This window comes from Taeniopygia guttata, chromosome 15, assembly GCF_048771995.1.
Source record: "Taeniopygia guttata chromosome 15, bTaeGut7.mat, whole genome shotgun sequence".
Taxonomy (NCBI): Eukaryota; Metazoa; Chordata; class Aves; order Passeriformes; family Estrildidae; genus Taeniopygia; species Taeniopygia guttata.
The window spans coordinates 2,767,244-2,792,349 of record NC_133040.1 but is presented as its reverse complement, the minus strand read 5'-3'; the positions used below and the strand labels follow the sequence as shown (position 1 = coordinate 2,792,349).

The 25,106-nt window shown below is 43.9% G+C and overlaps 2 protein-coding genes and 1 long non-coding RNA gene across 3 annotated transcripts in view; 2 read left to right on the top strand and 1 right to left on the bottom strand.

Annotated features, from left to right (window-relative positions):
* BCR (BCR activator of RhoGEF and GTPase) overlaps window positions 1–18,062 on the top strand; it is a 99,147-nt gene extending 81,085 nt beyond the window's left edge. The window contains exons 17-23 of the mRNA XM_012578131.5: window positions 5,592–5,651; window positions 5,777–5,886; window positions 6,723–6,862; window positions 8,272–8,406; window positions 8,996–9,101; window positions 9,908–10,070; window positions 10,785–18,062. Coding sequence (XP_012433585.4) covers window positions 5,592–5,651; window positions 5,777–5,886; window positions 6,723–6,862; window positions 8,272–8,406; window positions 8,996–9,101; window positions 9,908–10,070; window positions 10,785–10,874 — 804 coding nt within the window. The 3' untranslated portion in view covers window positions 10,875–18,062. The remainder of the gene's footprint in view (window positions 1–5,591; window positions 5,652–5,776; window positions 5,887–6,722; window positions 6,863–8,271; window positions 8,407–8,995; window positions 9,102–9,907; window positions 10,071–10,784) is intronic.
* On the bottom strand, window positions 17,947–21,397 carry LOC115497407 (uncharacterized). Its single transcript, XR_012058391.1, has 2 exons — window positions 20,849–21,397; window positions 17,947–19,157 (listed from the first exon to the last, which is right to left on the bottom strand). It is a non-coding gene; the product is annotated as an uncharacterized lncRNA (long non-coding RNA).
* Window positions 21,398–21,559: 162 nt separating this feature from the next.
* The window catches only part of SPECC1L (sperm antigen with calponin homology and coiled-coil domains 1 like), a 62,501-nt gene continuing 58,954 nt past the window's right edge, over window positions 21,560–25,106 (top strand). The window contains exon 1 of the mRNA XM_030286140.4: window positions 21,560–21,714. The gene's annotated coding sequence lies outside the window, so the exon portion shown is untranslated. The remainder of the gene's footprint in view (window positions 21,715–25,106) is intronic.

Sequence of the window (25,106 nt, the reverse complement as noted above, 5' to 3'; positions counted from 1 at the left end):
CTTTGATGGCAATTAAATATTAATTGCATCTTGATTCTTTTAGAGAAGCCTAGACAGTGTGAAGGTTAAAAAAATCAATTAAAATGTTTTTAATCAATGTACAAATGTTGCATTCTGTTGTCTCATAAAAGGCAAATGCTAAAGCTCTCTTGTTTTCTGTAAATCCCCTTTGCAATTTATAAAGAAACTTGATGAATTGCCAGAATAACTCCTTAATTTTCAGTGATTTCTGTCTCATCATGGATTTCAAACACTGTTGAATCAAAGAGAAATCATATGAATGTCTGTTAAGATTTTGGATTGATAAAAATTATTAAAGGTTTTGATTTTGGTTTAGTTCTATTTTTGAAGTTAACACCATTTCTCTGTTAAGAAACCATAATAATGCAATAATGAAATCTGATTACAGCCTGAAGGTTGGCTGTTCTCCCAGGTGCTTTTATATCAAATTTTGTTTACCTTAGAGTTTGTAGTTTATCCTGGGTTTCTGATTGCTGTTGCTCTGTCATTATTCAGCCCAAGTCTGTCTGTCGAAAGGTCTGTGAGGTTGGGTGAGGGTTTTTTTTTTCATAAATTCCTTTTAGTTAAAAACTCTGGGAACATGAAGAGTCGTGTCTGCATCCTCCTGTTGATAAAAACAGAGAAGTTTCTCTTTTGGCCAAATTGCAGTGTATTGTTAAGCCGTGTCTTATTGTAAATATTCAATTTCCCACTACTGGGAATTCTGACTCACCAAATACTCAGCCTCAGTGATGAAGACAATCAAGGAGACTAGGACTGTTTTGGCTGTAAAAGTGTTTATTAAATCTCTCTGTTACATTATGGCAGTGAAGGAAGGAAGGCTGGAAATTGGTCCATGTCACAAGTTTCCAGGAATGGGAAGCAGTTTTAATAGCTCCCATTGCTCATATTTTCTTTTCCTATGGAATATTTTATTTGTCTGTCTTTACAGCCAGATGCAAGAGCTGCTTCTTTCCTGCCAGTCTGCAAGTTTTTTATCTCTGAAACATAAACCCATGAAGTTTTAGTGTAGGAGAACCTCCTGTAAATGTAGGAGTGAAGTACTCACCAGACCTGGGCACAGCAGTGCTGGGTGTGCAGTGTTGAGCTGACTGGCACACATGGCTTGGGGCTTCTGTGCACCTCAGGCATGAGAAATACTATTCCTGAGTACACTGTGAAACTGAAATTGCTGGAGGAGGACAGAATGGAGATCACGTGATGGGAGGAAATGTGAGGTTTAGTTCAGCTCTGGGCATAAGCCCCTCTCATTGTGAGCACCCTGGGCTTTCCTTTCTGTTGTTACCTTGCAGTCCATCTTTGGCACTTGGCTGGCCCTTTGGCTTCTTGCATTTTGCACTTCAAGTGGCAGGCACATCTCCGTGTTTGGAGTGCAGCAGCCTTTTGTTTGGCATTGAGACTGTACCAGGTGGGCACATTTGTCAGCAGGACCAGCCTGGCCGTGGGAACCGTGAGTGCAGTGGTACTTCACCCTGCGATCCAGCTCCTCCCACTGGTGCCTCCTAGAAATGCCGTTTCCTTTGCTGTTTTCTTTTTCTGCATGATCAGCTCAAGCTAAATATTTCCTTCTCCCTCACAGCAGTGCTGGAAAATCAGGGAGGATGTGACCTTAGATCACTCATTCTGTGCAGCAGCACCATTCCTCTGTTGCCTCGCAGAACAATCACTCTTATCTGAATTATCTGGGATGTCTCATAGCAGTGCCCATGGCTATTTCAGGCATTAGGTTGTTTTCCATGTAAACCAAAGTGTCCCATGCTGTACCTCCCAGATGTTAACTTGGAAACCTTTTACTCACTCAAGCTTGTTTAAACAGTTTGCTGAAGCAGAACATTGTCCCAGCAATGAAAATAGGGGGGAAATGAGGAAGGCAATGGGTCATGGCTAAAGGGGGATGGTGGAAAAGATTAACCTGTCAGTGGGGAGCTGTGAGAAGAATGGGATTATGGCAGGACTGGGAGTTCCCAGCAGCAGTGAGACTCTGATAACATGTATGTCACATTAGTTACAGTTCAAAATTGATGGAGTGTAAAGTTGCCCAGGAAATTTAATAAAGGGAAGAAGTAATGTGAATGAATACATAAAACACACTAACCTTAATGTTCCGCAGTCCATGGTCCTTCATTTCCACTGAGGCTTCTTTGGTTTTCCCTCCTTCTGCATGTTTTCTTTTCTCTCTGGGGAAAAGAAAATCATAATCAAGCTCTCTGTGGTAGTTTCCTAGGGCAGAGCATAGACACCCTTCCTAGTGCCTGGCTTGCATTTGCTTGAGAAGCATCCTCAGTTTGCCTTTCTCCAGGTTCTCACCACACTGCTGTGCACTCTCAGCCTTTGCTGACTGCTGTGCCCTGTCTGAATTCAGCTGAGCTGCTACGAGGACCAGAGACCTGTACTCAGAAACCCCTGTGGTGCTGAGCTGCTTTGTTCTGCTGTGTTTTGGGCAGGATACAGAGAGGTATTGGCTTGATTCATTAGTGAATTTGGGGCCATAGCTTGCCACTGCAAATACCAAAGGCCACAAGGGGACTGGAGGAAGCAACAAACAGGCAGAGTGGTTGGTTTGTATTTTCCTGTTCAGCATGAGCTTTTGGTGGGGACTGTGCAAAGAAACCCATAAAGTGCAGTCTGTGAGGGTTTTAGCAGGTCTGTCCTATTTGCACAGAGCATGGAAATAACACAGTGGCTCTGCTTCAACAGAGATGGGGCAGGTCACTCAAACCAAGCAACTGTTTGGACGAACTGTGTAGAGGAGCAGTAAATTCCACTGACAAATGCAGAGGCAGCAGCTGCACAGTGCCTCCCCTGCTTGAGCTGGCACAGCTTGCTCAGAGCTGCCTCCCTTTGCCATGCTGGCTGTGGATTGCATTTTTCTACTCAGTGTTCCTTCTTTCAGGTCACTGATCTCCAAATCAGGCCAGAAGACTGCATGGCCCCATTTGTCCTCTGTGTTGGAGCATCACTCTTGCTAGCTCATTGTCCTTAGTATGCTTGCTCTCTCCCTGCCTGCTCTAGCTGCCCTTTCCCTCTGTTGCTCTTGCTGGCCTCAGAAGGTCAGTCATCACTTGGGACCACGACTGAAGCTTGATTGAAATCCCAGTGACAGTTCTTGGTTTCCTGTTGACTCTGTTATGTCCTGCTGTGACTTATCAGACTGTTAGACCTGATCTTCCTGTCTCACTCAGTGTTGCTGAGAGTTTATTCAAGCTTTGCTCTTTTAATAGCTTCCATCATTTTGCTTTGTTATTTAAAAAGCACCTTGGAGGAGTTTGGGGTTTTTTTCCCCTTAATTACTGTTGTTATTACCAGTGATTTATGCAGGGTTGGCTGGGTCAACCAGCCCTGGTGCCTGTTCTCCCTGGCTGTCCCCATTCAGTACAAGGCATTCTCCAGCAGGAGTCTTAACAGTAGGAGGGAGTTCAGGGGTCCTGCCAGCTCTGCAGGAGAGTTCAGAAACAAGGGAGCAAGAGGCAGCAGCAGGTACATGGAGGTTTACTTGTGCTCCTGGCTCAGCCCCAGCAGTTATCCAGCAAGGAAACAGCTCTGTGAGCTCTCAGCTCCAGCAAGGAAAAGTCTGCGAGTTCTCAGCTCCAGCACTCTGCTTCTGCTTATTCTTTGCAGCAGTGCCAAAGTTACTCTTGAGACAGAGCAGGATGGTGTTTGACTCATATTTTTTAACAGCTATTTACTTAATTGTGTTTTGTGCCGTGGCAGGAATTCCCTGGTCATTGCTGAGACATACCCAGTAATACCTCTTAGCTTAAATAAACTATAACTGGATTCTGCTGGACTCTTCCTATAAAGTTTTTTGGCAAATATTCAAACCCTCTTTCCCCTTTAGTTTTAAACTATAAATAATATAACTCCCTGCTATAAATAATACACTCAGTGACTCTGTTCTAAAAGCGTACGGAAAACTGGTTCTCAGCAAGGGGATTGGCTGTGACTGTGTCCATCAGCAGGGCCATTTTGGCAGCTTAACCAGATGACTCCTCAGAGCTGGAGATCAAGCTTTCAGGAATACTTAGCATGGTTACTCCTCATAGGAAACCAGACACTTCAGAAATGGTTTCCTCTTGATTCTGGGAAAGAATTCAGTTGTTGAAAGAAATCAAACTTCCAGCACGGAAGTTCAGGGTAGAACAGCCTAGAAACTGGCCAGCTCGTGGGGCCCTTGGCCAGCCCCACAGGCGGGGCGGATCTGTTCTGCGGAGTTAAAAGCAAACCCCCTTGGCGAGCAGTCCTGTGTTTGGGGTCACTGAGGCACTGAAGCCAAGCACTGCTGCCCATCGGCCCCCTGGACCTTTGCACAGTCCCATAATGTGGGAGCTGCAGGTTACTGACAATTCTTTGCAAGGGCTCTTCAGGAGTTTCTGCCAGCGTTGCACCTACAGGAGCCGGTCCAATTCGACAGGGAAGCATGTGTGTGCTGGCAGCATCTCACTGTGGGCTCACGTCCGTAACAGAGCGCGCAGGGATAAGGTTGGCCTCGCTTGTTCTGTTGCTGCTTGGGGTTTCTGCAGTGGGAGGAAGCAGGGAGGAACTTTGCTCTCTGTGCTTGCCTTTCTTTGGGGAGTGGGGAAGGTTAAGGTGGGGGCTTGTCTCTGTAGCTGTCAGCAGCACTGCGCTGCTCTGTTGATGATCTGAGTGCAACCATGACCATGTCTAAGCTCTCCCAGAATTTCCTGCAGCTGCCATTGTTCCAGCATTTCCCTCCCCTGCCAGAGCTCTCTGGCCCTTCATGGGGCTCTGTGGGAGGGGGAGCTGTGCTGCAAAGCGGCTCTGGTTATGACTGCCTGTTTGCTGACAGCAGCAAACTCTAAACAGAGTTTGATGCAGTTGCCTCCTCCTGGTCTTACTGTGCCTCCATGTTCAAGAGCCAAGTGTTACAAAGCTGTCTCAGGAGGCACTGAATTCTTGCTTTGGCTGGTTCCAATGGCGGATCAAACCCCCAGGGAGACAGCTCCTCCTCTCTCTTGCCAGTCTCCCTGAAGCTGAGTGCCACTCCTCAGCCCTTCGGATGTGTTTGGGCTCTCCCAAGGCAGTAGTGGAATTGCTGGGTGACGTTCTAACACTTGAGTCAGCTGCTCCCCAGCCCACAACTGTCCACTCAAGAGATCAAGCAAAGCTGAAAATGAGAGATTGGAACTTGTTTCTGTTTAATGAGTATTTGCAATAGCAGGGCCTGGTCTTCTTCCTGCCTCTATGCTCAAATAGAAATGAAAAGGAATAGGCTGTTTGAAGGACAACTTTCCATGATTTCTCAGCAGATTCAAACATTGGTTGTGCTCCCTGAGGTTGCCTTTATTGTTGCGCAGACACTGCTCTCATATTGCTGGGTTTTCCATGTGTATGAACCCTCATTAGCCCGTCATCAGCCCTGTTTGGAGAACTGTACAATATCCAAAACCTGGTTTCCCTGAAACCAGGGTAACTTTGGAGTGTGGGTTTTCCTATGGAAAAGAAATAAACAAGGTAAAAGTGATTATGCTCTGCTCACTTGCAGAAGCCTTCCAGGCTAGCTGGTTTCTCTGAAGTCTGTTCCTAGCTCATGGGTAACTTCTGTTTTCCAGCTGGACCCACAGGCACTGCAGGACAAAGATTGGCAGCGCACAGTCATCTCAATGAATGGGGTAAGTGTGGCAAACAGAAATTAGCTCTGCTTCTGTACCTCCTGTGGGCTGTATTTCCTTGCTCTTCATTGTAGCATGGAATAAAAAAAAAGTTTACAAAGTAACAGCTGTTCTTTTTGGTTCAGGTGGAAGTGAAGCTGTCAGTGAAGTTCACCAGTCGGGAGTTCAGCCTGAAAAGGATGCCGTCCCGCAAGCAGACGGGCGTGTTTGGGGTCAAGATTGCTATTGTCACCAAGTGAGCTGATGGGTCACATTTCTCCCCACTTGAAACACATTTCTTGTGTTTCAGGAAGACAACTGGCCAGTGGGGTGCTCTTGCCTGTGTCCGCCTCGAGGGTTTGTCAGTCCAGCCTGTTCCATTAGTGTAGGAGTGTAGATGTGGCTGCAGACAGGAGATGCTTTACAATCTCTGAGCTTCATTTTTGCAGAGATAAAATCCAACGTGCACACAGGCTATTTACTGACAGCCTATCTTCTGAATTCCGGAAATCCCCCTTGCACTTGCCTTCTCTATAGTTAGCTGACATGGTCACAAATTTCCAGAGCCACTGAACAGTGATGTTTCCTTTCCATAATCAAAAATGTTCAAGGTCTTTGGATCCCATTGTATTATTTTAACCCCTGATCTTTTGTCATGAATCATTTGCCAGCAGAAATCTGTTTGTTCTGTTGTATTGTTTGGGAAGTGTGCTATTTCCTCCCCATGGTATTCCATCAGTTTGAAAGCAACAGAGTTGCTATGTATCCAAGGACTGTTTGGGAATCCTCTGATTACCTGGGCAGAGTTCGTAGGCTCTGGGGGCACTAGGACCTGGCCAAGAGCTCAAGTGCTCAGGGAGGCTGCAAACAGCCAGAGCAAGGCTGAGACAGTCAGAAAACCCTCTTCAGTTTTAAAAATAGCTCTTCAGCTCAATCCTGATTTCCTCAGACAGCTCAGACTTCCTCTCACCCCATTTTCCAGAAGAGGTTTGCACAGGAAAATGTCTGGGTGCTTGTGGCCATCTTGGCTGGCTGGGGAACAGGCATGGAGGGCCTGGGCTGAACTGAACTCTTCTGTCTGGCTTTCTTCAGGAGAGAGAGGTCGAAGGTGCCGTACATCGTGCGGCAGTGCGTGGAGGAGATCGAGCGGCGCGGGATGGAGGAGGTGGGGATCTACCGCGTCTCTGGGGTTGCAACCGACATCCAGGCTTTGAAAGCTGCCTTTGATGTCAGTAAGTATTTGGGTCTGATTTTTCCCTTTGCTCTCTGAGAACCTGCCTGAGCTCCCGGTCAGGTGGCTGTGCTATTTTTAATCTTATTTTGCCCAAGAAACATTAAGAAGTAGAAATTCTCACTCGAGGAAAACAATTTTAACCCTAGCTGCATATTTTATTTACTGATCTAACCCAAGGCATACAACAGGATGGATCCTTGTACCAAACAATGCTTTTTTTATTCTTCCCAGCAGACGTGAAATGATGGCTTTACCTGCCTTGCCAAATCTTTGTAAATGGCAGACACCTCTCTGGGGGAAAACATCAGCAATCAGAAGTCATAATTTCTTCACTGTTGTGAGGTGTCCAAATTAATGGAAGTCCTTAAAATAAATAATGTTTTGTGAAAGCCAGTGTTCCTTAGAACTAGGAGGGGTATTTATGAAACTGGGGTTGCGTGGTCAGGGTTTCTCTCCCTCCATCTGGACTGATGTGCAGGCTTAGAAAATTAGATCGCTTTGAGCAACCTTTGCAAAGCTGTCTTTGATCTTGAGCAGAAAAAGGCTCCTTACTGGTGCTACATTTAAAAGAGTGGCCTCTATATCCGAAAATGCACCCGAGATCAGGCAGGTGAAATGCTTCCAAATTGCTGAGGTACAAAAAGTGAAATTTTTCCCTACTTCCAGCTTCAATGTGATGGTCCAAGAACTGTTCAAGCCACATTCCAACAGTCACAAGATCTGTGCCAGACACCAAAATTCACCCTCCATGCACTTTTCCTTCAGTTTCTAGTGAAATTTCCTTCTTGTGTTTTCTTTTCAATCACCCTAAGATATCAAAAACCACTGATGAATCACCGCTAGTGGAAGTAAGGGTCTTTCACAGTTTGAAAAATAACTTTTTTCATTTCTGTTAAATGCTGGTTTACACTGCTTTATGAAACCAATGCTGGTTGGTGTTTAATTCTGGGAGAGGGGCTGGTTTTGTTGTACTTAATAGTAACAAAATGGAAATATAAGCCCTGAATTGCCTTAGCTACACTCAATGGGGAGTTAGAGAATCTCAGAATCTCTTCATCTAAGCTGTTAGAGACAGGGAATTGGAACAACAACTGCTGTCAGTAATAAAAGTTGAAATGCATATAAATACAGTCAAGTAGGGCTTGTTCAGATCAGGCCAGGTCTGCTGGCACAGCACAGCCAGCCCTGGGAGGATGAGGTTCCCTGGCTTGATGTAAAGCAATGAAGTGTTTGCAGTCATTTGTGCAGTGCTTCTCAGCTGGAAGGTTGCTCATTTAATCCGGAGAAATGTAAACAGGAAAACTCCCAGCTATTTGGGCAGAGACGAAAGACAGACCCAAAGCAAGGAAAAGAAGGAATGCAAGGCCAGCAGTCCCTTTACCCTTCCTCTACTCTCCCTTCTTTCAGATAACAAGGATGTGTCAGTGATGATGAGTGAGATGGACGTTAATGCCATTGCAGGCACCCTCAAACTGTACTTCCGGGAGCTGCCGGAGCCCCTCTTCACAGACGAACTGTACCCCAACTTTGCTGAAGGCATCGGTAGGTGCAGCACAAGGAACCCTTGGTAATGGAGACCCTTCTGTAGGAGGAAAGCTTAGGATGCTTTTAAAGCATCATAAAACCTGTATTTATAGTGTTGGACAAAAGCTGGAACAAGCTGTGAAGGGAGTGGAATGGAGCTCAGAAGGCATTGCCTTCCCACGTGGTGCAGTATGGGCGCGTGCCATGCTGTTCTGCAAGCTGCAAAAGCCCAGGTTTCTGAAGGATAGGTTCAGAACAGAATGCCAGCCTGCCTGCTGGGGCCCTGCACACTCACTGCCCAGACAGGCTTCAGGGAAGCCTCCTTTGGAGGGGAGGGGGATATGTACCTCATCTTATCTTGATGATTAAAAGCCTCAAAGCACTTGAACTGCTTTGAAAGAGAGAGAAAAGGATTCTTAATGCATTTGTGAAATAAAGGAATGAGATGCTGTGGGGTATTGATGTGCAACTCTAACCTTCCAGCCTATAATGATGTAGTCACAGTCCTTTTGGGACCATCTGTATTGGCTGTTCTGGGACGTGGCTCAGTCAGATTCGTGCTCGCAGCCTCTGGTGGCCTGTGGTGATGTCTCGTTCTGTCTTGTAGCACTTTCAGATCCTGTTGCAAAGGAGAGCTGTATGTTGAACCTGTTGCTATCACTTCCAGAACCCAACCTTGTGACATTCCTTTTCCTTCTGGACCATTTAAAAAGGTAATATGTAGTTCCTTCAGAAACACATTTAATGTGTAAAGCATCGGCTATTTTGAAAAGTGGAGCCTTGTCTTTAAATACCTACTGAATCACAGAAATGAAGAAGTGTTTGCTGATCTGCTGTGAATGCTCATCAGATAGCTATTGTCTCATACTCACTTAGTGAGGTAGTAAATCCTGAATTCCATCTCCACTCATACTGAAAAAGGATTAGAACTGGAGAAAAGGAGTAACAAAAGAGTCAGGGCTTATCTATTGCAAATGCAAATTTCTGCTGCAGTGTCACTGAGGCTGCACCTACATCAGGATACAAAGACCAGAAAGGTTTCTGTATAAACCATGAAGATTTACCCATATTTAAGGTCTAGGGAACTCTAGGTCTCAGAAGGTGTCCAAAATCCAGTACGATCTATTTTTTAAATTCCAGCACTTTGCCTAACTGCAGTTGTCAGTTCCTTTTGTAGTCAAGTCTTTCTGATTTTGTATATGTCTTTGTAATATGGTTGTACCTCTGAAAAACTATTGCCATGCATTTGACATTAATGCAATAAGCTGGCTTAATGCTTGCCCAATGTGTTGATTTGCATAAGTATGTTGTACATACCACAGACTGTCCCTGGAGACATAAAAGATCATCTTGTGATTGAGATTCTGGATTAAAATCCTGGAAATCTGGGCTTTAATTGTGTATCTGCTGCAGACTTTTCTTCCCTTGGGCAAATTTTTTAAACTTTATGCCTCGGTTTCTCATTTATAAAACTCAGATATTTATGAAGGTCTGTCTTGTGTGTTGTTTCTTCTCCCAGGGTTGCTGAGAGGGAAAGCATCAACAAGATGTCCCTGCATAATCTTGCCACTGTCTTCGGACCAACACTGCTCAGACCTTCAGAGAAGGACAGTAAAATCCCTGCTAACCCAACCCAGCCCATCACAATGACTGACAGCTGGTCACTAGAAGTCATGTCCCAGGTAAAATCCCGAATGTGCCATTCCATCTTGTGAAGACACTTTCTGGGAAAGCACAGTCCTCTGGCAGGCCTGGCTCAGTGACTCCCCCCTGGGTTTTCATGGTCATTTTCTTGGTAAACATAAAACAACTTTTGCCCTCACGCAGACATTTTAGTTATTTTAGAACAGTGTTCCTTCAGGCAGTCAATTTGCATCTGTACAAATACGGCTTTTCATGAAGGAATGTCTGTGTGTGTGCATCCTCCTGTGTGTGCTTGTGCATGGGAAGAGTTTTTGGGGAGCTATGTCCCAGCACCACGCAGTTGGCCTGGGACAAAAGAATTGTCAGTGTTTCCACAATGCTCCTCGGTACTTGAACCACCTTCACTGATGCACAACAAAATTCTTTGGCTACTGCTGCCTTTGAAGGCAGAGGATTGGAGCACAGAGCCTGTCACTGAGTCAGACTGGTTTGTATTTCTCCACTGAGTAATGGCAAATTCTAGATTTAATTTTTTCAGTGCTGGAACCACCAGCACAATTTTTCCATCTGGAATCTAAAAAGAATGTCTCTGAAGCATGTCAAGTTATACTATTTTTACTGCTGTTGTCCAGCATATTAAATACACAGCTGCTAGATGTCCCAGAGAGAGCTGTATCACCAGCTCTCACATAGCCAGGATGAGAACGAATTTTTACAGGGCTTTAGTATTACCTTGTTGTTTCTCTTTCCAGGTTCAAGTTCTTCTGTACTTCCTGCAGCTAGAGACTATTCCTACCCCAGACAGCAAGAGGCAAAGCATTCTCTTTTCTACAGAGGTGTAGGTGCCTGTGGTACCAACAGGACACAAACTGCTTTTGGCATAACTCTGTCACCCTGGGAAAAAGATGACTGGTATATCCTCAGATTGGCCTGTTCCTGTGTTGGGGAATTCCGGCCCGCAGTGCTTCTGCAGTTTGTTAACCAGAGACAAGCTGGAGAGAATGGAGAAAAACCTCCTTGTGCTGGTAGAACCAGAACTAACTGGAGATGGAGCTGTGCGGAGTCTCCACTAGAAGGAGCAATAGACACTTGGACAAATGCACCACAGAATGTGGTGATTATTCTTGTTAGGAATGTGACAGAAGGTATTCCTCATTTTGTGGATTTAATTTATCATAAAGAAACTTCAAGATTTCTACTGGACCACTTGATAGGACACCCCTTTTTGGGAGAGGGGGTGTTAAATGATATATCACAACTGTGTCTTTAATAACTGCTGTTTTTCAAGTACTGTTCGAGGCCACAAAAAATAGCATTGCTTTGCAAGAGGAAGGAGAAGAGAAGGGTCTGGGATCTAAACTTCTTTCCACAGAAATTCAAGTCTTGATTTGAATATGGTTCTAAAGAAATCAAAGAGTTTTATGTACAGCTAGAACTGTTGTCTGGTTGGGGCTGGGTTTTTTATTTTGTTTGTATGGTTTTTTGGCTCACCCAGCCTTTCCCATAGAGATATTTGTACACCCCAGGGAAGGAGATGCCCTGCTCTTGCCTATGTTGCACTTCTGATAGGTTTTGTTGGGTTGAGACAGACTCAACAAAATTTAATAAATAAATACAGCAAATTAAAGAGAGGCAGGGAGAATAACAGTTAGTGATTCTGTTGTTTGTTTGCTTATAAAAGCAGGGCACTATTACCCAGGAAGGATTGCTAAATTCCTTAGACCCCACCAAACTTAATGAAAATTAATTGGGAAGACTATTAATACCCAACACTCCAAAGAAAACGCATTATTTCTGAAAAAGTAATTGAAGAATTTGTGGATTAAAAAAAAATCAATGGCTCTCAGTTTGGCTGGCTGCTTACTCCAGACTTTTATAAGAACATCTTTTTTTTTTTATATTTGAATTTTTGGAGGCTTTGTACATTGTTTCTACAAGAGTCTTTTTCTGATAGATACAAACGCTCTGAAAAAATGCCAGAATGTACTTTTTGGACAATCTAGCAAGTAGCATGCATTGTGGATTCTCCAGAAATTCCAACTCTGTTTTAATTAAGAGCAGTGGAGAAATTTCTGTGGAACTCCATCTAGCAGTACAAAAGGCTGGCCAAACACCAATTTTGTATTTCCCTCCCTAAATCAGTTGAAGCTACAGGGATGGAAAAGGCAGCAGTATTTGTCCAGGGAATTGAAAGTGCAGAATCGAATTGCTGGTATCCAGAGCCAGCATTCTGGCTCTGAAGAGTTGTGCCAAACATCCTGGGGGTGGGAGCGATGCCATTGATGCCATTGCCCTAAACTATTCCAGCCCCTGCTACTCCTACCCAGCTATGCAGCATCCATTTAGTGGCATCTGTCCATCATCATCCTGGCAAGAAGTACAGCTGGAAGACAAGGGAAGGAATTGGCACAAGAAGGGGAGGGAGGGACAGATGTTGAAAGATTGGTAGGGTCAGGTTGTCTACATCATTTGCAGGGAAAAATGACACAGAAAGCAACTCCTGTTGTGCTGAATTGCGCATTTTCTGATGGGTCATCTGCAAACTCTCAATTTAAAAAAAAATAGCAAAGGAGTGTTTCAAGCAAATAGAAAAAAATTAAAGGGAAATTATTTTGTAGTCACTGTAATTTTGACTGCTGCAGAATATTAGAAATTATTGTACTGTGAAGTTGCGAAATCAGAAAGGAACAAATATAAATTTCAATTTTGTGAGTATATCAATATTTTGCATGCTTTGTAAGGATTCTTATAGGAATTTAATATTGCTTAGTATCCCTCCCTCCTTAGGTCTGGGAGCAAACCTCTTTGTAATGTAATGTACAACTAGAAATTCCTTCTCTCTTGTATGTATTTCCACGACATTCCAACTTCTGAACCCGCAAAAAAGAAAAACTGTCTGTAGTAGGAGGTGCTTTTTTTGGGAGGGAGGGAATGAAGGCAAGGAAACTTGAAGGCTTAAGATTTTGATTTTTTAAATTTTTAGATTTGTTTTTTGCCTGTTTGCAGGTAAAAATTGGTCACAATCCTGAAAAACCATTGACTTGAGCCATGTCGTGCAGAGCAGTAAAGCATTCTCTGTGTTTGTTCCTCTGTATTTGTTCTCCCTTTTCCCCAGCAGCTCTACAGCAATCCTTGCACTCCTGCCTGCTCCCACTCGGGGGGATGGAGCTGAGGCAGGAGTACTGCTGATGACTTCATGGAAAAGGGAGAAAACCCAAGCTACACCTGGTGCTGGGTGATAGCCTTTTCCTTTGGTGTTTGGAGTCTGTGGCTGCTCCTTGCAGTGTTGAAACTGGAAAGTAATACCATAATGACTGTGCCAATTTACTTTTGCCCAACTTTTTAATTTTTATTTATATAGGAAGTTAATTTTAATATTAGATTACTGATCTATAATATGTAACCATGAGAAAATTGCTTTTGCTTTGGTTACTGTGACAGGTTGTTGCTGTCAGTCTCTCATTACAATGCTCAGTTCTAATGAAATGTTATCTAACATGCAGGCATGTGGATCAGGGAAAAAAGTTAATTTAACTTAACCCATTAATTATTTCTGTTAAGTATGAATATGTTTTCCCCAAAGCTGGTAATTTTGGGCTGGAAAAGATAGTGGATCTTATTGCTGATGATGAAATAATGGACTGATTTGAAATACGAGAATTGATTTCTTGAATTTCCTTTGATTTTGCAATTAATTTTTTCAATAGTCTTATGTTTTCAGAAATTAAGTATTTCCAAAAAGGCTTTTATGGGTTTTTTCCCCAGGGATGTTGGTTGGGGTTTTTTGTTTGTTTGGAGGGGTTTTTTTTTTGTGTTTTGGGTTTTATTTTAATTTTATTTTTTTGATAAGCCTTATCATACTTAAACAAAAAGGGAAATGCAAAACTTGGCTTTAGAAAAGGCCTTCTGATTTCTCCTCTTATACATTCCCTTGTGAGTTGTGTCAGAAAACTGAACTCTTTAATTTTCTAAGTTAAAAGGTACAATGTAAACAACACAAGAGCAAATTAGCAAAAAGTTGCCCTTTATGTATGCAGTGGGAAATTTTGCTCCTTCAGTTTATAATGTATTGGAGAGACTTTTCTACAAGTGTCACTTTCAGGAACAGGAATCTGAAATGTTTAAATTTTCAGCTAAGGAAATTCAGGTGATTAGGATAGTCTGTGTCTCTCCACCTTAAGGAGAGAAATAAGCATCAGTTTCTTGGCATTTAGAAACTACCTTAAAATTCTTGTGGGTTTTTTTAACACTGAATAGGTTTTTAAGTAAAATTTTTTAAAGTTAAGCAAATGAAGGGAAAAGTTTTCAAAGATGGACAAGAAATAACAGTTACGAGCTCAAGAGTCAGCTTTGTGTTTGTGTATGCTTTGTATGGAAGGGAAGTGTCAGAAACCAAATTGAAATACATCCATTCAAATGCTGCTGGTGTTCTTTATTCTTGCACATTTTTAACAAGTTGAGGTAGTAGCTAAGCTATTTCAGGCTGTATTTTAATGCTGCTATTTTTCAGTGTATAGCTAAGGGCAAAATCCAGCAGTGGGGTGCCTGTCCTTACCAGTGCCCACTGCCCACCTCTGCTCTGGCCATCGTTGTGCACATGCGGAATTGTCCGGCCCTTGTGGTGTTGGCCCTGAGGTGGTGGAACCACAGAGGATATTTATGGGAGGTGCAGGATTTTTACAGTTTATTCGTTTTACCTGTTTAAAACTATTTTATGGTTGTTCCTGTTAGTTTTCTATGAGTTTATTTAAACAAATGGACTGTTCCTTAAGGCAGACCTGGATCTCCAGTTTAGTTTGTCACCTGTGTAACACTGAAAGGCATCACAATGTCTTCATTTACCTTAATGTGCCATTCTTTCAAGGGTGTATGAAATGTAAACTGACAAATGTGGTTTTAAAAATGTTTAAAGTCTGATGGCAAAACCTCGACTTTCTCCGATTCCTCACTAGGTAATCTTTTTGTTTCAGTGCTTGGTCACCTACTGTGATAACTTTACCAGATGTGGCATTCTTCTTATGGACATTTTAATATAAAATGGGAAATGTTTTAGAAAAAAAACTTCCCCTTTCTCTTTTTACTTTAATTCAAGATGATAACGACTTGTAATAATAGAAGACCAATACATTTGTGCAGGAACTTGGGGGGATTTACTCTGTTCATTGAAGAAGAAAAATCTGAAAGGGCAATTCCTAGAAACAATCAAATTTATCAAATTCTTGTAGCTAGTCACTTGTTTATACCCTCTTAAATTTCTACTCCAGGGATGTTTTTCTTTGTGGACTTTGCTAACACTGTCCTACTACTACTAGTGAAAAGTAAACATGGTTCCATTCCGTTCCTTTAACACAAGGCCTGTACAACTGAGATACTGGAGCCTTGGACTAGTATTAGCAATTCTCCATTCTGAACTAGGATGAAATAAATGTTCATGTGTGTTCTGTGAACTTTCTAATTGAATAGAATTAAATCTATGGATTGCCCTTAAAATCAACAGAAGTTATAAAGGAAGCACTTACAGTTAATAGACTGTTCCTTAACAATCATTAGGGAATTAAACCATCACACATGGAAAAGGGAAACAAAATTAAGAATTGCTCAAGGCCACGTTGCCTGGGACTAGAATGAGGCTCTCATTTTGAGTTACAGAAGGTGGCTCATGCCCTCGATAACTGAGCAAAGGCTCTCTTGCCAGTAAATAAACATGAACACGGGAATGCCAGGAATTTAGCTTCAGGTGCCTCACAGTTCTGATGTGCTGCAACCCCTCTTTCTTGCTAGTGAACATTCACAGTTCAGTACTAAGAAAGCAAAGCTTATCACTTGCTCTCTTCCATTTTTCCCCCTGAGGCAGCAGCTGTAGCACCTGTATGTTAACATAGGTGAACCACCACAAGGAAGAAAAAGGCTCCTAGAACCACAAAGCTGGACTATTGTTTAAGCTAGAAGTCTGGTTTTGGGCTGCAAGGATAAAAAGGCACAACAGCTGTAGTGACAGAAGCGTTGGGGCAGTAGGACCAAAGCAAACCTGAGTGTATATGTTGTTTTGAGTCTCCCTTCCATGACCATATAATTAGATTTATGCCTCTTAGGTCAAGCAAATTCATAAATGCTCTTGTTGAGAATTAGAAAATTATTAAATTACCTAGTTTGCCTCCACTGTTGATTCTCTTGTGTTACCATCTTACAGTGACATTGCTGGAGACCACTGCAAAACATGCAGCAGTTTTTACATAATTTTTTTTCCAACTGCCATGTTTCGCCTCACAGTAAGACAGACCATTCCTTTCCCAAGAGAACCACTTCACATCTTTCTGCACTGTGGCAACTACCACACTGAGAGGTTCAGTTTATAGCAGAGCTACAGAGCAGAGCCCTGGAGATAATTTAAATATTTCCAGTCTTCTTGTGCAGAGTGGACCAGGTAGTGCTGAAGTTCTGGGCTAATGCAGGGCTGTGTTGTGAGCTAAGTAAAATTCTATTATTTACAGCTGTTCAAGCATATTTGGGAATCAATATAATTACAGAATGCCCAAGCCTAGCAGAAGTGTTTGCTCTACTGCTTTGTCTTAATCACAGTCATGTTCAAATCCTCTTGTCAAAAATGGTTCACCAGAAGAGAGAAAGTTATTTTGCACTAGAGCCTTTGCTGGTAACTGCTGTGTTCTTTTCCCCTGAGGTAGGATGTTCCGAGAATCTGAGACATTCTACAGATGAGCCGTTTCTCTAACCTGCAGAATGATTTATACCACACGGCATTTTATATCTTTGTGGATGTACAAAAGGGTAGGCTTGTGTACAAAACAGCTTCCTGCTTGCAAGGGGACTCCAGCAGCTTCCTGGAGATGACCCCAAGCGAGGGCCACAGCAGGTCCAGCCCACCAGTGAGCCAGAGGCCTTGCTGCTGCTGGGGCTCTCCCATCTCCCCTGGGGCAGTTTGCTGAGGCTCAGAAGGCAGCTGTGAGTTCCTTCTTACTGTGATCAAATGCTGATCGAAAGTAGCTCAAAATGTCTCTATTTTTGTCACATTTTGGGAGAAACAGGGACAGTCCTAATTTGGGATTATACAAATAGCTGAAAACCAATCTATATCTAAAACCTATTTCATATATAGTAGATGGTAATGTAAAAGCTGCTATAGCAAAAGGTCATTTTTCTACAAGAGCCTTCTCTACTCGCTGCCTTCTTTACTGTTTCTTACAGCTTAAAAGAAGTCTTGGGTTTCAAAGTCACATACAAAACTTGCAGAATCCTGGATAAAACTTAGCTGTGCAGGGACCAATGTTTCAGGAGTACTTAAAGTGATTAACAAGGTAGAAAAAAGATGGTAAGGAATTGTTGTGTTGGGATAACTGAAAAGCATCACAATGAAATGGTGGATTTAAAAATGATCTCTCAGGAGGACACTGAAATGTTGTCCTTTCTGTGTCTGTCCAGCAAAAAAAACCAAACCAAAACAACTCAGCCTTCTCTTGCCTATGTAAGTTGTGTAGTTTGTCCTTATCTCTAGTATTGTAAGTGTTTATAATCCATGAAGAATTCCAAGGAAAGGAATTAAGACTATTTATTTAAATATAAATACAATTAAATTATATAATTAGTCTTAAATTATCAGATGCAGAAGTCAAATAGCTTCTTATTGTTTGGATAATTTTGGGTTTCATCAGAGCTAATACTGTTGGCATTATTTTAAACACTACCATGTTAGGGAGTCAGTTTTTGACATTTTATCTGCTGTTGCTAGTGCTTCAGTATCTCATAGTGCTCAGTTTTGAGGAAAGAAAACCTAATCCTAATAGTTTAAATATGGAAAGGTGTTGAAACCATACTGCTAAACATCTCTCAGTTTAGGCCCAAAGAGAAGGGGGAAGGGAAAAATTGTCATTCTGGATTTTTTTTTTTTTTTTTTTTAACTTTCTGAGAAAAGTGACATGAAAAAGGGATCCAAGAACTGTATTTGGGGGAAAAATGTCTTAAGGCATTTGTAGCCTTTCTTTGTACACAATGTTAAATAAAATCTCCTGTATCTATGTTGTCAGGTTCTTTTGGTCTTATTTAGATAAAAGTGGGCCTATATTACACTGAATGTGTGAATTGCATTTAGCTGAGTTTGCTGGGGGCATGGAATTTAACACTGCTGTTTCAAAATAAAAGCTGTTTCTTGATTTACAAGGTAAAAGCTGTATCACCTATAATCTAGAGGTTAGTACAGAGAACTAAACTGAAACAACTTGAATGTGTGGAAATAGTTTACATGGAAGATAGAGAAATAGCTCAGCAACCCAGTCCATGTTCAGATCTGTGAATCCTTTTGTAGGAGTTCTGCTTCAAAACCCAGCCTGTCTCAGACTTGTCAACTTTCCCCTTGTGTGCAGAGCACTTGAACTGTAGTTAGTGTTTACTAAGAAATCAGCTCTGGCCTCCAGTTCTTCAAACACTGCATGAAATTAGTGGGATTTTGTAGGAATCAGTGTGGAAACTGAATCAGTTATTTAAATCAAGTTAACTTGGTGCTTTATTTAAACATTGTTTAAATTATTAATGTATTAAAGTACATTTATGTTTGAATATAGTCCAAATTTAATATAATATATAAACCTTTCTACAATAAAAAGATACCTGCTTGAAAGCTCTCTAGCCCATTTCATTAAGTTGTGGATCACAAAGATTACAGGGTTCCATTGCAACATTGGAAGTAGATAAATGTAACTAACTGACTGCAGTGTTTAAAACTACCCTGAGTATCATGCCTACCCCTGAACTGGACAAAGATGGGGAAATTCAATGACTATTACTAATACTTCTGATCAGTGGTGTGGCTGTATAATATAAAATAGTTTCCCAATAGCTTCAATGCGGAATTCTGCCAAATGGTTCTCCCTCTCCCAGAAAGTGAACCCCTGAAGTGCAGCCACGTGGAACAGCAGCCTCTGGATGAGGCTGGAAGGGATCATGTCCTGCACCAGGCACTCTGCTCCCACAACCAGCTCCTACCGTGTCCAGCTCTGCGCTGACTGCCAGCCTGGAGCATCCCAGCCGCTCCTCCTGGATGCTTTTCCCGGCTGAAGGCCCCAGCTGAGCCTGGTGCAGGCCTGAGCAAAGCAGCCAGCACACACCTGCGGCACCTGGAACGAGAGGGAACAAACAGGACCTAAGGCTGGAGGAGGATGAGACGGAACATGAATATAATAACCACGGGTGTTCTGTGCAAATTGCTCCACCTGAGCAGGTGAATTTCCATTTTCCAGACAGCTCTGAGGCCTGGACAGGCTGCCCTGGGGCAGCAGCTCCCCTGAGGCCTGCGGGATAGGCCTGTCAGTGTGAGGCAGGATCAGCCGTCCCTGCCTGACTCCGGAGACACATTTGTCTGCTCTTTGTTAGAAGCCTCCAGTTACGGAGATTCTGTAATCCTCTGGGGCAGGCTAACCCAGAACTAACCACAATGAGAAAGCTTTCCTAGCAGACAGCTGAACCAGTCTTGCACACACACAGTACTGCCATTTAATGCTTTTTTTAAGCGACTTTTAAGTTCCAGAACCAAGATCCAAGGCATATGCACTGTCAGCTAGCAGCTTGTTCATTAATGCACTGAGCTGAGCGACTGCTTCCTGCTGCAAAACAGAAAGCTGAGCCCTTTGTGGGCTACCGTGAGAAATACATTGTTCAAAACAAATGCAGCCACTTTTCACATCCTTAATACAGAAGGAGTGCCGTTGAAATGCCACTGATAACTTAAAAATCAATCCAAAGGTAGAAACAGGGCAACATTTTGCTGAAGGTATCGAATGGCATTGGTTGTAGTGCAGGAAAATAAACATCAGGATTATTACTTAATCATAAAGGAGCATTTCACTGTCTGTGCAGCCACCTGCCAGGGGAATCCCCACCAGGTAGGAGCACACAGAGTGACACAGAAATGGACGTGGAAGGGCATCTCAATGAAACTGACTTTGTAAGACACACAAACAGAAAAAATTTTCCCACCACGTAAATCAAACGATGTTGCAATATCTAGCAGCATACATCCTGTCAGTTTTAAAGGGAATTCTGATGTAATGGAGATATCATTTACTTTGATTTATAATACTGAAAATTTAACATCATCAAAGATAATGAGAGGACTGTAAATTATACTTGCCCTACTGGTCTGCAACCTACAAATTCCGTATTCTTGTGAATCCTATTCCTACGAATTCTAGGAAGGAATGTACCTCAAGGGAGAACATGCAACTCAATCTTACACTGAAATGTTTCTTTTGCTAAAACAGCTGAGCTGGGAGAGAAGCTTTCGCCTAAATAGAGGGAAACTTTTACAGGAATGTGTCAAATCAGCACATTTTCTTAACTATGTGTTCATAGCATTTCCCAGGCAGTGCCTGTAAATACAAACTCTGCAATACCTCCCACCAAAGCACCCACGCTGCAATTTGGGGTTATTAACTTCATTTGCTGGTTATTTGTGACAAGTCAAACATCCTGTGCAGTGATGGGCTACAAAGCTGAGATTAGTTTAATGCGTTTGAAGGGAGCTCAGACTCAAAGCTTGTGTGCATGTGAGTTCTTGTCACCTAAGAAGGCAAAGCTATTTCCTACCACAATGTGCTGGTTTTGGCTGGGGTAGAGTTAATTTTCTTCAAGGTGGCTAGTATGGGCTATATTTTCGGTTTTTGCTGAACAGTGAAGAAAACTCTAGCCCGTTTAAGCCACAACACACATTTAAACATCTACTTCTCACTCAAATGAAAAGCTACAATTATAGATCTGGACAGTAAGACACAGGTTTAGAAGACCCCCCAGCCCACCCACTCACACTTACGTTTCCTGCCCTTTGTGTGCTTGCTGCCAGAGCTTCAAATATGCATGCTTATTCCCCGGCCCCCAAAACCTCCACAAAATAATTGATATTTTCAGCAGTCCCAGATGTGGGGCCTGGGCTGGGGCTCTTGCCGCCCTCCCACCCTCAGCAAGGAGCTGGGGAAGGGTCTGGAGCACAAGTGTGATGAGGAGCGGCTGAAGGAGCAGGGGGGTTCGGCCTGGAGAAAAGGAGGTTCGGGGGGACCATCTGTCCCTCCACGACTCCTGCCAGGAGGATGCGGCCCTGAGGGGACGGCAACGAGGGGTAGGATGAGAGGAAACGGCCTCAAGCTGCGCCAGGGGAGGTTCAGGTCGGACATGAAGAGCAATTTCTCCACAGAAGAGTTACTCAGACATCGGAACGGGCTGCCCTGGGAGGTGATGGAGTCACAGTGCCGGGAGGTGTTTGAGGAAAAACTGAACGTGGCGCTCAACTCACGGCCACGTTCTAGATGACCCGGTGATGTTGGGTCACGGCTTGGGCTCCACCACCTCAGAGCCGCCTCCTCCCAAGCTGAAGCCGGTACCCCGCGATTCGGGCACTGAGGCACGGAGCAGCCCCGTCGTGAGGGAGGCACCGCCCTGAGGGAGGCGCCGCTCTGAGGGCGGGACCGCCCCGCGCACGCGCCGCCCGCGCCCCGCCCTTCCCCCCCCTCCCCGCGGCCCCCGTGCGCGTGCGCGGAGCCGCCAGGGGGCGGGGCGGAGGCGGGCGGAGGGGTCCCCGCCGTGCGCGCGCCCCTCCGCGCCCCCCCTCCCGCCGGCCCGGCCCGCGCGGCGCCCCCGGAACCGGGGCTGCGAAGCAGCGGGAAGGAGGCGGCGGCTGCCCCGGTAAGCGCCGAGCGCCGGCGGGCACAGCCCGGCCCCGACCCCCGCCCGCCCGCCCGCCCGCCGGGGGGTCGCCCGCGGCCGCGCAGGCTCCGGCAGGGCCTGTGTCCTGCGGCCGCGGGAAGCCCCGGGCTCGGCCCCTCCTCACCGCCTCCCCCCGCGGGGCCGCGCTGTCACCCCCCGGCGGTGACACCGCCCCGCGCCCGCCGCGGGTCCCCCCGCGCCTCAGGGGCCGCCCGCGGCACCCTCCGCCCGGCCTGCCGCGGCCTCCCCGCCGGCCGTGCCGCGGCGGCCCCGCGGGGCAGGGGCAGGAGCGGAGCCCCCGGTCCGGCTGCCGGGAGGCGCGGGTTGGCCCGCGCTGCATCCCGCGGTGCAGTCATTCCCTGCGCGCTGCTGCCTGCTGGCTGTGAGAGGGATGGTGGGTGCGTGGGGAGCTCCCTGAGGAGAAACGCGGAGTGCCCGCGTTCAACAGCTTTCTAGCTGGGTTTTGGTGTGTTCGGCAGCACCTTTGTCTGGATTCTGCTCTCAAGCTTCTCCGGAGCGCGGTTTTTTGCCTTTTTAGAGCTGAGAGAGCCTCTGAGTTCCAGATTTGTACTTGCTGTCTGCCATCCTCTGCCTCACTATTTTAGCTTCCAAGTCTGTCATGACCTCGTATTACTAGGGATGTAGGAAGGCAGGTTCCTGTGGCTGGACCAAAAGCGGTCACCAGCCTGTTCTGAGAGGTTCTGTACGCTGTGTCTTTACAGAGAAAAACAATGCGGTGCTGTGCTGATGCTCGGCAAACTGCACCCTTCTCTCAACAGCAGCATCTGTGATCGCATGAAGTGTCTGTCTGTGCTGGGATCTGGAAAACACAGTTCTCTTGTAGCGTAAAATGTGTCACGTAAGTGGTTCTGCTGGGTGAAAAAAGCTCTAAGGAGCTGTGGGTTCTGTTGAAGGGCATAGTCTGTGCAAGTTCTGCTCACCCCAAAAGCAAACATAAACCTTCTGGAGCTGCTTCCTGCTTCATTAATGGTGTGGACTTTGGCTGCTGAAAGATGGGCAGATTAAAGCCGCTGGCTGCTTTTTACCCTTTGGGTCACAATGTAGTGCTGTAGTAGCTCAGAAGAAGAGAAGCACTTTCTTCCCCATCTCCAGCTTAGTTGAGTGTTGTTAGGTAGTTGCTAACAAAAATGAAAAGAGAAGGTCATTGTAAATAGTCTGAGATTAAAACTGGGAAACAGATGGGAGTAGTCTCATGTTTCTTGTAACACTGCCACTTCACTTTCAGCTAATGGAAAAACCAGATTCCAGGCTGGTAAACTACGTGAAGTAAGGAAAAAACCCCTTGATTTCTCAAATGTTTTTGTATGGCTGAAGATACATGCCTTTTTCTTTCTTTTTTTGAATACGATGCATAATTGGAAATAAAACGTCTCAGATATTTTTAACATATTTTTCTATTTCTGTCAAATAAAGGGCTGTCTAGTTAGATAATGCAGCCCACATATTCCCAGTTATTATATCTGCTCAAGCTAATTGTTGACAAGTATTTAGTGGGATCATCAGTAAAGATCTGTCTTCTCTCTTTGAGAGGGTGGAGGGTTTATTATATTAAAGTCTGATGAAGGTGGAAAACCTCTGTGCAGGGATTTCCAGGTGTCATGGACTGTTACCTTCTATTGTGATTTGCAACTCTCGGGTATTTTTTATTTCCTTTGTGTTCTAGGCTGGTGTGATCTCTGTGGCCTTCCAGGCATCTACCAAAGGTGTCTTCTGCATCAGGCTGGAGCTAAGGTTTCCCTCAATGGAGAGTGTGTCCATAGCAGCAAATCAAACTTGGGTGTTGGGCTGAAGTCTGGCATGTGCTTGGCCACATCATTGTCAGCATGGGCATTGGCATGGCTTGCTTGGGCCAGCTGGCATTTTCCTGAGCCATACCTGGACATCATTTAAAGGTGGTAAATGCCAGGTCTAAAACTTCTTGAGTTTTAGAAGTTTCTGCCTTTAGCACATGTTGGGATAGATATTTTTATGCAGCAAAGATTTAATTGTGCAAAATAAATCAGATGTACAGTCAACATTTTATGTACTGATAGATATATACTTAGAAGTATCATTTTGAAGTCAAATTTGTGCCATTTTTGCATTACTATTGGTATGAAAGGAAAATAGATTCTCAGTAGGTGGAGGCTATGGAAACTCCTTAGGAGAGTTTTCACTAATGTAATTCAGAAGCTCTTTTTTGACCTTGTGATGTTGGAGCCTGTCTTGCCAACAAGGATCCAGTCCTAGCAGTGTGTAATGCTATTAATGGGACTGAATCACTCTTGCTCATTGGGAAAACAGCATAAGAAATGTTAGGCTTGTATTTCCTGGCTTAAAAATCACCCCATTTAGTCTTACTTTTCATCTTTATACTGAAAAAGGGAGAAAGAGCAAGTGTTGGAAGCTGATTTATGTACATAATGGTAGCCTTACATGGCTAGTTACAAGGAACCTATTACTTATTTCTTTTGAGCTTATTCCAACTGAAATAATCAGAGAAGCCACCATTTGGAGCACTTAGTAGTGCAGCCTGGAAGTAATCACAGGATTCTATCTTTAAACATAAATAATTCATTAGCAGAGTTTTCACACATATGTGCATGGTTTCCTTTGGGAAAGAAGATTTTACTCTCCTACACCTACAAGCCACTACAACTTTTGATCTTCATCAAACATACAACTTTTGATCCTCATCTTCTTGGGGTACTTCAGTTTTGCAAAGAACTGACACTGTGTTGCAAATCAGTGGCAGAACTAGTGGCTTCCCAAATAGCAGGGAAGAATAATACAAGGATAAATTCTGAAGTTAGGTGAAAGGGGACTTTTCTATGAAGAGTTTCAATCCATGAGGTTTCAGTACCAAAAAAAAAAAAAAAATTAGAACAAGTCACTTGTTGCATATTAAGTGGTTATAAAGCCACTAAAGCAAAATTTCCGGAGAGCAAATAACAAGTTTTTACTTCAAAACTTGGTTTTACATTTTTGAAAGATAAATCTTGCATAAATTTTATTTTCCATCACTGTGTGCCAGAATGAAGCCAAGGTGATGACTGGCTGCAACTAATTGTTAGATATGCAGATTTATTCAGGAAAATAAACTGAGCACATAACATGTAGTATTTAAATAATAGTAAAAAAGAGTTAAGGAAGAGATGAAGTACTCGAGTGATGTATTTCATGACATCAGTCTGAAAGTATTTGTATATTTTGGATGCTAAAAGCATTTCCTTGACTTTGGTCATTTGGCCAGTGTGGGATCCATGCTCTGCACAGGTACTTGCAGTGAGTAGTGAGTTTTTGTGGGATCTGCAGAGGTGGGTGGGAAGCATGACCAGGGTGCTGCCGTTCTTACCGCTCCCTGAAACTTT